Source organism: Oncorhynchus mykiss, chromosome 16, assembly GCF_057628025.1.
Source record: "Oncorhynchus mykiss isolate SJ-2025 chromosome 16, ASM5762802v1, whole genome shotgun sequence".
NCBI classification, from domain to species: domain Eukaryota; kingdom Metazoa; phylum Chordata; class Actinopteri; order Salmoniformes; family Salmonidae; genus Oncorhynchus; species Oncorhynchus mykiss.
Window position 1 is genome coordinate 10,008,952 of NC_143037.1, and position 16,049 is coordinate 10,025,000.

The following is a 16,049-nucleotide window of genomic DNA, read 5'->3' on the forward strand; positions in this document are numbered from 1 at the left end:
TGCCTACCCATGTGAGAGACGCAAAATCTGTCTCATCCTTTAAGTCTTTATTGGAGACTCATCTCTTCAGTGGGTAATATGATTGAGTGTAGCCCAGGAGTGTGAAGGTGAACGGAAAGGCTCTGGAGCAATGAACCGCCCTTGCTGTCTCTGCCTGGCCGGCTCCCCTCTTTCCACTGGGATTCTCTGCCTCTAACCCTATTACAGGGGCTGAGTCACTAGCTTACTGGTGCTCTTTCATGCCGTCCCTAGAAGGGGTGCGTCACTTGAATAGGTTGAGTCACTGATGTGATCTTCCTGTATGGTTCCCCCCCCCCCCCCCTCCCCACCCTAGGGTCAGTTTGTTATATCTGGAGTACTTCTCCTGTCTTTTCCGGTGTCCTGTGTGAATTTAAGTATGCTCTCTCTAATTCTCTCTTTCTCTCTTTCTCTCGGAGGACCTGAGCCCTCGGACCATGCCTCAGGACTACCTGGCATGATGACTCCTTGCTGTCCCCAGTCCACCTGGCCGTGCTGCTGCTCCAGTTTCAACTGTTCTGCCTGCGGATATGGAATCCTGACCTGTTCACCGGACGTGCTACCTGTCCCAGACCTGCTGTTTTCAACTATCTAGAGACAGCAGGAGTGGTAGAGATACTTTTAATTATATTTTAATGACTGACATTTAGTCCTTAGGTGCTGACTTGCTGCACCCTCGACAACCACTGTGATTAATATTATTTGACCATGCTGGTCATTTATGAACATTTGAACATCTTGGCCATTTTCTGTTATAATCTCTACCCAGCACAGCCAGAAGATGACTGGCCACCCCTCATAGCCTGGTTCCTCTCTAGGTTTCTTCCTAGGTTTTGGCCTTTCTAGGGAGTTTTTCCTAGCAAACGTACTTCAACACCTGCATTGCTTGCTGTTTGAGGTTTTAGGCTGGGTTTCTGTACAGCACTTTGAGATATCAGCAGATGTACAAAGGGCAATATAAATACATGTGATGTGATTTGATTGTATAGTGTGTGTGCGGCAGGCTTAAAATGATGGTAAAAACAACATTGAGAGTGCTCTGACCCTGGTGCTGGAGGAGGTACGCAGCTGGAGGTTGAATGTTTGAAGGGGTACGGGACAATAAAGAGTTGGGGAACCACTGATCTAGTATATATTTAAATCATTACTCTCAGGAGAGTGGTACTTGGCAGAGAGCTGGGCAAAGCGGCATTTAAAAAAAAAATATGACGACCGTGTCCTTGAGGGTATTAACATCCATAATCCAATGTGCCTTGTCATTGTCAAAGGACTGGCTGGCTCAGTGAAGTGGTTGCTTACTTTTGCTTGACACAGCAAGTCCAACTCTCCAACCAACTCTGCCAGTTTTGGCACAGAGTTTGGGGCCATAGAGTAGTCACATGATTGGCCACATGGTGGCACTACAGGAAAGAAAGTGAATAGATACATAAACATAGTTTTTTATGTTTTCAGATTGATTATGCAGTGCGTGCTTTATTCATAATCATAGCACGAATGAACCAAAAAAGACCATCAGACCACTTTATCATGCCAAAACCTTATTAATATTTTGAATGAACTAATAACAATTCTAGACATAGAGCAGTATCTCTTCCTATCACAAACTACTCAAATTAGCTTTAGAATAGATACGATTGCACTGGAGAGACACCCTCATTTGGTTGTTCATATGGCATTACGGGATCCATTGTTGATCTGTGTTGGATTATCTAGCCAGGGCCAGACCCACCATGTTCTGGGCTCTGCTGAAGATGGAATAGTACTGTCGGATGAAGATGTCACCCAGAATCCACAGGTCGGAGCTACTAGACGAGAGACCGGTACGGCAGCCATAGTAGGTGGACTGACGGGTGGCAGAGAGAGAGAGAGAGAACTTGTCAAAACAATGTTACGATCACTTCATAGCTACGTAAGATATACCACAGACACACACACACACACACACACACAAACACACACACACACACACCTGGCGGACGTAGGTGGAGGCTGGGAGAGTGAAGGCCTGTCCGTGGATGTGGAAGACCATCGATGGCATGTTGTTGATGTTGTTACAGTTCACCACATTCTGAAAAAGAGAGAGAGACAAATAGAGGGAGGAGAGAGAGGTATGAGAGGAGAGAAAGACAATGAATTCAACAGCATTTGCTTTGTGAGGTAGACTGTGTGAGTTCTTTTCTGGTTCTTGTTGAGTTATGTCAGTAGTGGTGATGGGAACACATCATTAACAAAACGTTATACCTGGTTCTTTGTGACATATCACCAAAACAATATCACATGACTTACGTCACCGTTGGCGGAGTAGGCTCCCACAGCACGGGCCATGCTGGAGATGTCGGCCTGAGGTCCCACAATATTAGAGGTGCCGGTGTCCACAATAGCCTGGCAGCCGCCGTTACAGGCCACAATCTGGCCGTTCACAGTCACACTGCAATGGACACACAGATATACACAGATCAGGAAGAGATGGCTGCTTGAGATCTGTACTTAACCACTTAATCTACCAGTTTCATAGGATTATATAACCCATTAATAACCATTTATAACCCTATAAAACGTACTGTAACTGCAACAGTACCTGTCGACTGTGATCTGCCAGTACATCTCAGAGGACAGGGGGATCCATGCGATCTGGCCGTAGTAGTGGTTGGTGTCAACGCCTCCGAAGGTCACCATGCTACCTACCGCAGAGTTACTGGAGATGGACGACAACAGAGAGTGAGAGGGAGAGAGAGGGGGAGTATGGGGGGAGAGAGAGGGGGGAGAGAGAGAGAGAAAGAGAGAGAGAGAGAAGTTGCATCAGTTCATATTTCCATGTCTGGCAAGCCATAATGGTTTGTGGGAGCCATGTAGCTCTGGTCAACAGTAGTGCACTATACAGGCAATAGGGTTCCATTTCAGAAATAGCCCTGGTTGACCTCCACTCTGACCACTCACCGAGTCAGGTAGACAGAGAACATGTCCTGGTTGACGAGATGCTGGGTCATCATGTTGTCAAAGACTGGTGTGGCCTGAGAGGCAGCCAGGCGGGGGTAAGCCAGACCCAGGATACCATCAGCCTTCATATGAGCCATGAAGGGAGCCTCCGATTGACTCAGACCAAAGATCTGGTTCTTCACAGGGATCCCACCCACCTACAGAGGACCAGGAAGAGGAGGATAATATTTGAGATAGTACTGAAAGCTACACAATGTTTCCAGTCCTCATGTTGTTGTGATGAATTCTGTTCCTTACCACAACGGTGTCGAAGCCCTCGAAGCCAGTCATACTGCCAGTACCGTATTGGATGGACAGGCTCTTCCCAGCATTCTTGAAGGTAGAGGACAAACCGGGGTTGAACCTGTTGTGGTTGGCTGGAAGGAGGGGAGACACGATTAGCCTGGGAGTGTTTGTGTGTGTGTGTGTTTGTGCGTGTGTGTGTTTGTGCGTGTGTGTGTGTGTGTTTGGGCGTGTGTGTGTGTGTGTGTGTGTGTGTGTGTGTGTGTGTGTGTGTGTGTGTGTGTGTGTGTGTGTGTGTGTGTGTGTGTGTGTGTGTGTGTGTGTGTGTGTGTGTGCGTGTGTGTGTGTTTAGGCGTGTGTGTGTTACAAACCGCAAGCTGCGCTGCTGCAGTAGACGGAAGGAATCCACAGGTTGGATGATCCAGTGTCAAAGATGACAGTGAAGGACTGAGGTGGAGTTCCAATGGAGATCACTCCAAAGTATGCCAACTAGAGAAGATCAAATAATGAAATAATTATTAGTATTGATAAATACCTCCCCCTACAAAGTACACCAACTAGAGAAGATCAAATAATGAACTAATTATTAGTATTAATAAATACCTCCCCCTACAAAGTACACCAACTAGAGAAGATCAAATAATGAAATAATGATTTGTATTAATAAATACCTCCCCCTACAAAGTACACCTACTAGACAAGATCAAATAATGAAATAATCATTTGTATTAATGAATACCTCCCCCTACCCTATGATATTATAAGAATTAGCTGAATTACACCAGAATACCTATAGGTCATCAGTAATCGAATTGTTGATTTCAAACTTAAGTTTCCCTGGTGGATCAATAATTAATTTAGGAAGAAGAGGCCAAAAGACGTGCTTCAGCCTTCTCTGCTGCCTTACATAGTGGAACGTGTTAAGTGCTATCCATTCTCATGCTTACATCAGCGTCGTTGGTCATCTGCTCGCTGGAGACATATAGGCTCTGGTCGTCAAACCTGGTGGGGTTGAAAGGGAACTTCCCTCTGTACTCATTCCACAGACCCTGCTCCTCCAGGCTCTCCCTGGCACTCTTCCCCTTGATCAGCGGCACCCTGTGGAGGAGGACAAAGTCTGGTTGGGCAAGCAGCTCAGTTCCAGCAGGTTTCTGGTCAAACCATTGTAATAAACGTTATGGCAACATAGGCTAAACAACTGTGTGTGACTATTCAAATCATTCACTCATTTCGGGGTATTAAACCTTTCACTGCCTTCTGATCTGTTGCGCAATGTAAATATAGGAGAATAGCAGTAATATAACATGAGTATAGCAGGAGAATAGCATGAGTATAGCAGGAGAATAGCAGGAGAATAGCAGGAGTATAGCAGGAGAATAGCAGGAGAATAGCAGGAGTATAGCGGGAGAATAGCAGAAGTATAGCAGGAGTATAGCAGGAGTATAGCAGGAGTACAGCAGGAGTACAGCGGTATAGCAGGAGTATAACAGGAGTATAACAGGAGTATAGCAGGAGTACAGCGGGAGTATAACAGTGGTATAGCAGGAGTATAACAGGAGTAGAGCAGGGGTATAGCATGATTAACGTACTGGATGATGCATTCGGAGAGTGCCACCACGGCACACAGAACGATAGCCCACTTCATGATGTGATGTCTGGTCTCCTCAGCAGTCACCTGTGGAACTTGTTCACCTGTGCAAAGAAGCAATTTGTCAATCAACCCATCAAACGCAATGTATCGCAATTATTTTGCTCAGCGCAAACAAGGCAAGGTAGAGACCAGACTCACCTGTAGATGCCTGTGGATGAGTGATCTGAGACGTGTGTGTGTTGTCTTATATACAGACGGTCCACAGTTCTAACTCTGCGTTCCTTTATCGCTACGATAAGAGAGTATCCACCTGCCATGATAAGTAATGGTGAAATAATGGACGACCTCGAGACAATGTCAATCTGACGATAACCTGTACAGTATGTTGGTTCCAACGGCTACATTACAGTAATGTGTGTATACTGTTGAAAAGTGCCAGTTCTAATCATATAATGGCTAACCTGCCAGACTTCTCTCTAGGATATGAGATGACTTGTGTAGACTCAGTGATATAAAGTAAAGGTCCCCACTTCCAAATACCCTCCTATCAGCACACTTTTCCCTCACACGGTTTACTTTTGGATTAGGCAGCCTTATTAAGGCTACTGTATCTCTGTTAGGACACGATACCTATCAGCCAGGGATTATTTCATTAACTAACATGGCACATTCACGAGAACATTCACAATGTTAACAAATATCTTGGTGATTATTTAAAGATGAATGTCACTATATGTTTCAAATAGAAAACATAATGGACATTCAACACAAACCACAACGTTACTTCTGGGCCAAGTGGCCATATGTCTTCATTGATCATCAAGATAAATATATATGTCCTTTCAGATTTAAAAAACAATCCTATTTAAATATTTTATTATTCAATAGATACACAAGAAGTAAAATGTAAACAACCCCAACCCCCAGAATACGTACAGTTGAAGTCAGAAGTTTACATACACCTTAGCCAAATACATTAAACTCAGTTTTTCACAATTCCCGACATTTCATCCTAGTAAAAATTCCCTGTCTTAGGTCAGTTAGGATAACCACTTTATTTTAAGAATGTGAAATGTCAGAATAATAGTAGAGAGAATTTTTTATTTCAGCTTTTATTTCTTTCATCACATTCCCAGTGGGTCAGAAGTTTACATACTAATTGAGTGTATTTGATAGCATTGCCTTTAAAACCTTTTGTGACTAGGGGGCAGTATTTTCATTTTTGGAAAAATAACGTTCCCGTAGTAAACGGGATATTTTGTCAGGACAAGATGCTAGAATATGCATATAATTGACAGCTTAGGATAGAAAACCCTCTAAAGTTTCCAAAACTGTAAAAATATTGTCTGTGAGTATAACAGAACTGATATTGCAGGCGAAAGCCTGAGAAAAATCCAATCCGGAAGTGACTCATCTTTTGAAAGCTCTGTGTTCCAATGCGTCCCTATTGAGCAGTGAATGGGCTATCAACCAGATTACTTTTTATCCGTATTCCCCAAGGTGTCTACAGCATTGTGACGTAGTTTAACGCATTTATGTTGAAGAATACCCGTAAGCGGCTCCATTGCGCAAGTGGTCACCTGATGGCTCTCAGAGTGATTCTCGCGTAAAATACAGAGGTAGCCATTATTCCAATCGGTCCTACTGAAAAACCAATTGTCCCGGTGGATATATTATCGAATAGATATTTGAAAAACACCTTGGGGATTGATTATAAACAACGTTTGCCATGTTTCTGTCGATATTATGGAGCAAATTTTGAATATTTTTTTTTGTTTGTGACTGCAATTTCCGGTCGATTTCTCAGCCAAATGTGAAGAACAAACGGAGCTATTTCGCCTACAAAAATAATATTTTGGGAAAAAAGGAACATTGGCTATCTAACTGGGAGTCTCGTGAGTGAAAACATCCGAAGCTCATCAAAGGTAAACTATTTAATTTGATTGCTTTTCTGATTTCAGTTACCTGCTTCTAGCTGGACTTAATGCTATGCTAGGCTATAGATAAACTTACACAAATGCTTGTCTAGCTTTGGCTGTAAAGCATATTTTGAAAATCTGAGATGACAGGGTGATTAACAAAAGGCTAAACTGTGTCTCAATATATTTCACTTGTGATTTTCATGAATAGGAATATTTTCTAGGAATATTTATGTTCGTTGTGTTATGCTAATTAGTGTCAGACGATGATTACGCTCCCGGACCCAGGATGGGGAGTCAATAGAGGTTAAATTGTTTAACTTGGGTCAAACGTTTCAGGTAGCCTTCCACAAGCTTCCCACAATAAGTTGGGTGAATTTTGGCCCATTCCTCCTGACAGAGTAACTGAGTCAGGTTTGTTGGCCTCCGAGCTTGCAAAAGCTTTTTCAGTTCTTCCCACATATTTCCCATAGGATTGAGGTCAGGGCTTTGTGAAGGCCACTATAATACCTTGACTTTGTTGTCCTTTTTGCCACAACTTTGGAAGAATGCTTGGGGTCATTGTCCATTTGGAAGACCCATTTGCGACCAGGCTTCAACTTCCTGACTGATGTCTTGAGATGTTGCTTCAACGTATCCACATAATGTTTTTTCCTCCGTGATGCCATCTACTTTGTGAAGTGCACCAGTCCCTCCTGCACCAAAGTACCCTCACAACATGATGCTGCTACCCCCGTGCTTCACGGTTGGGATGGTGTCATCGGCTTGCAAGCCTCCCCCTTTTTCCTCCAAACATAACAATGGTCATTATGGCCAAACAGTTATATTTTTGTTTCCAGACGACATTTCTCCAAAAAGTACGATCTTTGTCCCCATGTAGTTGCCAACTGTAGTCTGGCTTTTTTATGGCGGTTTTGGAGCAGTGGCTCCTTCCTTGCTGAGCTGCCTTTCAGGTTTTGTTGATATAGGACTCGTTTTACTGTGGATATAGATACTTTTGTACCTGTTTCCTCCAGCATCTTCACAAGGTCCTTTGCTGTTGTTCTGGGATTGACTTGTACTTTTTACATTAAAGTACGTTCCTCTCTAGGAGGTAGAACGTGTCTCCTTCCTGAGCGGCATGACGTCTGCGTGGTCCTGCGGTGTTTATACTTGCGTATTATTGTTTGTACAGATGAGCGTGGTACCTTCAGGCGTTTGGAAATTGCTCCCAAGGATGAACCAGACTTGTGGAGGTTAAGTTATTTTCTGAGTTCTTGGCTGATTTATTTTGATTTTCCCATGATGTCAAACAAAGAGGCACTGAGTTTGAAGGTGGGCCTTGAAATACATCCACAGGAACACCTCCAATTGACTCAAATTATGTAAATTAGCCTATCAGAAACTTCTAAAGCCATGACATCCTTTTATGGAATTTTCCAAGCTGTTTAAAAGAACAGTCAACTTTGTGTATGTAAACTTCTGACCCACTGGAATTGTGATACAGTGAATTATAAGTGAAATAATCTGTCTGTAAAGAATTTTTGGAAAAACTACTTGTGTCATGCACAAAGTAGATGTCCTAACCGACTTGCCAAAACTATAGTTTGTGTTAAGTGTTATAAGTGTTACACTATAAGTCTTAAACAAATCAGCTTTGCAAACTCTTGGCATTCTCTCAACCAGCTTCATGAGGTCACCTGGAATGCATTTCAAATAACACGTGTGCCTTGTAAAGAGTTAATTTGTGGAATTTCTTTCCTTCTTAATGGGTTTCAGCCAATCAGTTGTAGTACAAGGTAGGGGTGGTATACAGAAGATAGCCCTATTTGGTAAAAGACTAAGTCCATATTATGGCAAGCACAGCTCAAATAAGCAAAGAGAAATGACAGTCCATCATTACTGAAAGACATGAAGGTCAGTCAATCTGGAAAATGTCAAGAACATTTGAAGTTTCTTCAAGTGCAATCGCAAAACCATCAAGTGCCTTGATGAAACTGGCTCTCATGAGGACCGTCACAGGAATGGAAGACCCAGAGTTACCTCTGCTGCAGAGGATAAGTTAATTAGAGTTAACTGCACCTCAGGTTGGAGCCCAAATAAATGCTTCAAAGAGTTCAAGTCACAGACACCTCTCAACATCAACTCTTCAGAGGAGACTGCATGAATCAGGCCTTCATGGTCGAATTGCTGCAAAGAAACCACTACTAAAGGACACCAATAAGAAAAAGAGGCTTGATTGGGCCAAGTAACACGTGCAATGGACATTAGACTAGTGGAAATCATTCCGTTGGTCTGATTAGTCCAAATTTGAGATTTTTGGTTCCAACCATCGTGTCTTTCTGAGACGCAGAGTAGGCGAATGGATGATCTCTGCGTGTGTGGTTCCCACCGTGAAGCATGGAGGAGGAGGTGTGATTCTGTGGGGGTGCTTTAATGGTGACACTGTCAGTGATTTATTTAGAATTCAAGGCACACTTAACCAGCATGGCTACCACAGCATTCTCCAGCGACACGCCATCCCATCTGGTCTGGGACAATCATCTGCACTTAGTGGGTCTATAATTTGTTTTTCAACAGAACAATGATCCAACACACCTCTAGGCTGTGTAAGGGCTATTTGACCAAGAAGGAGAGTGATGGAGTGCTGCATCAGATGACCTGGCCCCCACAATCACCCGGCCTCAACCCATTTGAGATGGTTTGGGATGAGTTCGACTGCAGAGGGAAGGAAAAGCAGCCAACAAGTGCTCAGCATATGTTGGAATTCCTTCAAGACTGTTGGAAAAGCATTCCAGGTGAAGCTGGTTGAGAGAATGCCAAGAGGGTGCAAAGCTGTCATCAAGGCAATGGGTGGCTACTATTTGTTGAACACTTTTTTGGTTACTACATGATTTCATATGTCTAATTTCAGAATTTTAATGTCTTCACTATTATTCTACAATGTAAAAAATAGTAAAAATAAAGAAAAACCCTTGATTGAGTAGGTGTGTCCAGACTGCTACTGTACGTATGCAGAAGCCTGGGGGGGCCTCTGAGCTGTATCAGCCGAGTGAGAGCTCCCTGAGTGTATGCCTCGATGTCTAGGAAACTGGCTGGCTCCAGGACACCTGGAAGGCCTGGTGCCCACGCCCAGGCCAGAGCTCCTGTGGGTGGGCTTTGTTGCCTCAGAGAGTTAGGTGTCTCTGGGTGGGTTTGGGTGAGGTTGGAGAAAGGCAGACTCTGAGGAGGAACTGCAAATGCAAGGGAGGGAGGGCTTGATTGATGGAGGGAGGGCAGGAGAGAGGGGTAATGGGGTTTACAAGAATGAGGAGAGGAAGAGAGTTAGATGATCAATGTCAAGAATAAAACCAGAAATATAAACGGTACAGCATATGTTCATTGCAGGAAATATGTTGGGAGCATATAGTCAGGGCCAGATACTGTATGTCTAGAGCTTAGGTCTGGAGTGTAGTGGTCAGGCAGGTCTTACGTGTGGGACAGAGAAGTGTTCCCGGGGGAGTAGCAGCTACTGTCTGATGTTGAGGGACTGTTGGACACTCCTGTGTCTGCTGCTATAGACCTCAGCAGGTCCTCCTCTGAAACACCATGGGAGACAACAGAGTTGTTTTAGGTGTTGTCACACACACGTCAGACAGGGTTAGGACCTTGGCTTGCAGGTTGTGACTGTGGCTGTAGCTGGGGTCTGGAGGCAGGTCAGACAGGGATGAGGGGAGGGAGTTGAGGGGAGGGAGTTGACGGGGGGGGGGGGGGGTGAGGCGTAGCTTCCTCAGGGCTTTCGTCATCTAGAGGCAGATGGGAAGGACCCAGGGATGACGCCAAAGCATGGCTGCGGGAAGACGTTATGGGCTGGGGGTGTAGAACAGGAGGTCTGACTGAGGGTCCCACACCACTGCATGCTGCACTTACTACGACCCAGGACGCACACACACAAATAGGTATTGTTGTGTTACCTATTTGAAACAGTACTACCTAAAGCCTCAATCTTCTGCCTTCATTGTGTTCCAGTAGGCATTATTTTCACTTGTCTGACCGCTTGCATGATGACAAGTTTCTCACACGACTGGCCTATCTGGGTGATGTTTTTTCTCACCTGAATGATCTGAATCTAGGATTACAGGGACTCTCCGCAATTATATTCAATGTGCGGAACAACATTGAGGCTATGATTAAGAAGTTGGAGCTCTTCTCTGTCTGCATTAACAAGGACAACACACAGGTCTTTCCATCATGTCAAATGTGATATAGCGAAGCACCTGAGTGAGCTGGGTGTGCAATTACATAGGTACTTTCCCGAAACGGATGACACAAACAACTGGATTTGTTATGCCTTTCATGCCCTGCCTCCAGTCCACTTACCGATATCTGAACAAGGAAGCCTCATCGGAATTGCAACAAGCGGTTCTGTGAAATTCTGATTTAATTTAACCAGAAGCCACTGCCAGATTACTGGATTGGGCTGCGCTCAGAGTTTCCTGCCTTGGCAAATCGCGCTTTTAAGACACTGATGCCCTTTGCAACCACGTACCTATGTGAGAGTGGATTCTCGGCCCTCACTAGCATGAAAACTAAATACAATAGAGTTATGTGCATCCTTTCAAGCACACGCTTTTCATTAACCTGTGGTGAGTTATTCACAATTGTATATGTAAGATGGTTAAATAAAGAGCAAAATTATTGATTATTACGTTATTATTTGTGCCCTGGTCCTATAGGAGCTCTTTGTCAACTCACACTCATTCTTATGTTTAAATGTATTGTATAGTGTGTGTGTGGCAGGCTTAAAATGATGGCAAAAAACAACATTGATTCCGGTGGGGTGTCCCCACCGAGGCGGTGGCAGTGCTGGCAACACTAGCTGCAGTAACTGATGGGGAGGGGGTCACACTCGGACATTCAGAGAGGGTGTATATTATTGTGACCCTGGTGGCACAAAATCAAAAGTCTGAATGCATGGAGATGCTTGGGAATATGGTCAATATGGGAACCGTATTTTGGGTGTTTCAGGGAAAAGGTGTACATTTGACCTCCATCATCTAGGACGTGACAATGGTTCATAAAATCTCTCCATTTCTGCCCATTTTTTTGCGTGGTCTTGCAGGCCTTCTCATGCAGCTGCAACAGTAAGTGCATTTGTAAATCAAGACCTTTCTTGAGTTGGGCTCTGGGATGGTGCAACTGTTGAAAATGTGAGTTTATGGTTGTGTGGGGGGGAAGGCTTGAGTGTGTGTGGGTGTATGTGTGCATCCCACAACTGTTGCGAAGGAGTAAAAGGTGCTAGGGACAATAGAGGATGATCCACAGCTAAATATAATACAAATCGAGGTGAGGGCGATGGAAATGCATTTGGCAGTTGATCTACTTCAATTGGGTAAATGGCACCGTTTGCTCTTTTCGAAGGATGGATCCCAGTCTGTTCAGGGCTATGGAATGTGGGGGGTCGGAGGTGGCATGGGGATGACGGCCCAGCTCGGGATGAGGAGGGCTTTTAGTGGGTGGAATGGTGGGGACCAATTGGAGGATTGCTTAGTAGCAATGCAAATATAATGGTACAGCTACACTATATAGACACTCAATCATCATGTTACTTTTTAATGGTGCGTTTACAAACATATATTTTGATAAACAGAATTGAAAGTTGTGTCTCATTATGGTAGGTGGTGAAATAAGTATAGCCAGTTACAATTGTAATGGCCTAGCAGATAATAAGAAAAGATAATCAGTATTTACCTGGATAAAAGAGGAATAAAATATCTATTGTTTACAGGAAATTTTAGATTAAGTTTTGTGGAAAAAGAATTGGGGGGCGAAATATATTTCTCCCATGGGCAAAGAAATTCAAAAGGGGTCATGGTTTTAATTAACAGTAATTTTGATCCAACTGTGCAAATTGTCCAAACAGATTGTCAAGGTAGATGGATTATTTTAAATATATTATTGGACAATAAACAGATATGGCTTATTAACCTATATGGTCCGAACAATGATGATCCAAGCCTCTTTGAAAATATATATAAGAATTTATCAACTCTACAAGCAACACTGGACTCTATTATTATGGTGGGAGATTTTAACACCTATGGACCGGAAAGGAAATCACACTACAAACTATCACCCTCAGGCACTTAAGGAAATCATGAATGTCATGGATATATTGGATTTTTTTTAGCCTTTATTTAACCAGGCAAGTCAGTTAAGAACAAATTCTTATTTTCAATAAGAGCCTAGGAACAGTGGGTTAATTGCCTGTTCAGGGGTAGAACAGATTTGTACCTTGTCAGCTCGGGGGTTTGATCTTGCAACCTTCCAGTAACTAGTCCAACGCTCTAACCACTAGGCTACCCTGCTGGAATTATTGGATATATGGAGACTTAAATACCCTGACCTAGTGAGAAATATAGGCTTAATCAAGCTAGTCGTCTTGACTACTTTCTTATGCCATTCTCTCTGGCACCAAAAGTTTCAAAAGTGTTGATAGGGGACAGAATGCGGTCGGATCATCACATAATTGGCATATATATTACTCTTAAAGAATTTCCACATGGGCGAGGATATTGGACATTTAATCAAAGCCTACTAGATGATAAATTGTTTAGATCTCGGGCAGAATAATTTATAACAGACTTTTTCAGACATAACATAGGTACAGCAGATCCCTTTATTGTCTGAAACACTTTTAAATGTGCCTTTATGAAATTCAGTACTCATCAATAAAACAAAAGCAATTTAGATCAAAAGAGTCCATATTAACAAAGGAAATTGAAGGACTAACAATACAGTTAGATAGCAATAAAAACGGTACCATAGAGGCACAGAATAAGTTAGAGGAAAAACAAAAAGAAATGTAGGAACTTATTCCAGAAAGATCCAGTGTAATATATTAGAAAAATAAAGCGAACTGGATGGAATATGGGGAAAAATGCACCAAAGTATTTTTCAATCTTCAATATAGAAATGCTACCAAAGAAAATGTATTAAAACTTGCTACAAAGGATGGAGTCATTCATGATTTTCCACAATTATTATTTTTTGAAAGTGGAAGTAAAGTACTTTAAGAACATGTTTTTGTTTCAGCCTCCTCCGTCTCCACTAAATGAAACTAATTGTATGGATTTTTTTCCTAATAATAATGTAAAATTAACATCTGTACAGAAAGACTCATGTGAAGGCCAAATTACAGACGAGGAACTGCTTAATGCAATTGGGGCTTTTAAGGATGGGAAACCTCCAGGGCTGGATGGCATACTAGTGGAAGTATTCAAAACTTTTTGTATATACTCAAAGGACCATTATTAGCATGTTTTAACCACTCCTATATAAATGATAGATTATCAGACACACAACAAGAAGGTCTGATATCATCATTACTGAAACAGGACCCAAGTGGTATATATAAAGATCCAGTCCATTTAAAAAATTGGAGACCTCTTACACTTCAGTGTTGTGATGCAAAAATCCTAGCAAAATGCTTTGCGCATAGAATTAACAAGTATTGTCAGATATTATTCATCCTAATCAGACAGGTTTTTTACCTGGACGATACATTGGAGATAATATAAAACAAGTACTGGAAACAATAGAAAACTATGAAATATCGGGGACACCAGGCCAGGTTTTCATAGCTGATTTTGAAAAGGCTTTTGATAAAGTACGACTGGAGTTTATATATAAATGCCTAGAATATTTCAATTTTGGGGATTCTTTTTAAAATGGGTTAAAGTTATGTATAGTAACACTATGTGTAAAATAGTAAATAATGGCTACATCTCAGAAAGTTTTAAACTCTCTAGAGGAGTAAAACAAGGTTGTCCACAATCGGCATATCTTTTTATTATTGCCATCGAAATGTTAGCTGTTAAGATTAGATCAAACAATAATATTAAGGGATTAGAAATCTGTGGCTTAAAAACTAAGGTGTCATTGTACGCTGATGATTCATGTTTTCTTTTAAAACCACAATTAGAGTCTCTCCACGGCCTCATAGAGGACCTAAATACTTTTGCTATTCTCTCTGGATTAAAACCAAATTATGATACTATATTACGTATTGGATCATACTTGGTATACAAATCCCAAAAGAAAGAAATTATCTCACTCCAATAAATGTTTATAGAAAGTTAGCAAAAATAGATAAGATCTTGCTACCATGGAAAGGAAAATATCTGTCTATTTGTGGAAAAATCACCCTGATTAACTCTTTAGTCATATCACAGTTTACCTATTTGCTTCTAGTGACCTGCTTATTAAATTATATGAACATAAAAATATTCAATTTTATTTGGAACTGGTTCTCTAGTAAATTGGTACAAATGTCTCATCCTATATTCAAGAAGGGCCTTTTTCCCTTTATTCAGATTACACCGGCCCACTTTCGATTGTTTTTAAAGGAAATTATCTCCAAAATATCTTTATTTTTTAAACAAGCCTTAGAAAGTTGGTTGCAATTTCAGTTTAATCCACCTGAAAAGACAGAACAAATAATACAACAAATATTGTGGTTAAATTCAAATATACTAATTGATTAAAAAAAACTGTATTTTTTTAAGAAGTTTTTTTTAAATATATAATTTTTGTGAATGATATCATAAATAGGACTGGTGGAGTTATCTCACACATACAGCTAACAGAGACATATGGAAATGTCCGCTCTACCCAAAATTACAACAAATTATTGCAGCATTACCGCAAAAATGGAAGAGGCAAGTAGAAGGGGAAAAAAGTAAGGAACTTGTATGTCGGCCCTGTATTAAAGAACATAAATGGTTAAAGAAAAGTGTGATAAATAAAAACATATACCAATTTCATTTAAGGACCAAAAACTGACAGCTGTGCCATATAAATTGCAAAATAGTTGGGAAGAGATTTTCGATGTACCCATTCCATGGCACATGGTTTATGAATTGATACGCAAAACAACGCCGGATGCAGAACTTCAAATTCTTCAATTTAAATTACAATACAAAATTCTTGCAACTAATAGAATGTTATATATATGGGGGATACAATATTCCCAGCTCTGCTGATTCTGCTGTGAGGAGGCAGAGTCATGAGATCATTTATTTTGGTATTGTCCATATGTAGCTGACCCTGGTGCTGGAGGAGGTACGCAGCTGGAGGTTGAATGTTTGAAGGGGTAGGGGACTATAAAGAGTTGGGGAACCACTGATCTAGTGTATATTTAAATCATTACCACTCTCAGGAGAGTGGTACTTAGCAGAGAGCTGGGCTAAGCGGCCTTTTTTTAATATTTTACGACGACCGTGTCCTTGAGAGTATTAACATCCATAATCCAATGTGCCTTGTCATTGTCAAAGGACTGGCTG

The 16,049-nt window shown here is 41.8% G+C and overlaps 1 protein-coding gene and 1 long non-coding RNA gene across 2 annotated transcripts in view; one reads left to right on the top strand and one right to left on the bottom strand.

Moving 5' to 3' along the window:
• The window catches only part of LOC149976541 (uncharacterized), a 56,833-nt gene extending 56,259 nt beyond the window's left edge, over nucleotides 1–574 (top strand). Inside the window, exon 3 of the long non-coding RNA XR_016487119.1 lies at nucleotides 438–574. This is a non-coding gene — a long non-coding RNA (uncharacterized LOC149976541). The remainder of the gene's footprint in view (nucleotides 1–437) is intronic.
• Nucleotides 575–1,539: 965 nt separating this feature from the next.
• On the bottom strand, nucleotides 1,540–4,933 carry LOC110491330 (pepsin A). Its single transcript, XM_036946110.2, has 9 exons — nucleotides 4,827–4,933; nucleotides 4,185–4,335; nucleotides 3,609–3,726; nucleotides 3,253–3,371; nucleotides 2,956–3,152; nucleotides 2,597–2,713; nucleotides 2,305–2,446; nucleotides 1,988–2,086; nucleotides 1,540–1,861 (listed from the first exon to the last, which is right to left on the bottom strand). Exons 1-9 carry the CDS (start codon nucleotides 4,880–4,882, stop codon nucleotides 1,724–1,726), a joined length of 1,137 nt encoding a protein of 378 aa, XP_036802005.1. The 5' UTR covers nucleotides 4,883–4,933; the 3' UTR covers nucleotides 1,540–1,723.
• Nucleotides 4,934–16,049: the final 11,116 nt, after the last annotated feature.

Coding starts and splice junctions, on each gene's coding strand:
- LOC110491330 (XM_036946110.2), bottom strand. CDS start 4,882: ATGAAGTGGGCTATCGTTCTGTGTGCCGTGGTGGCACTCTCCGAATGC. Junction 2,714..2,955: donor TTCTCTGTCTACCTGACTCG/GTGAGTGGTCAG, acceptor GTCCATCTCCAG/TAACTCTGCGGTAGGTAGCA. Junction 2,087..2,304: donor CCTACTCCGCCAACGGTGAC/GTAAGTCATGTG, acceptor TCTCTTTTTCAG/AATGTGGTGAACTGTAACAA.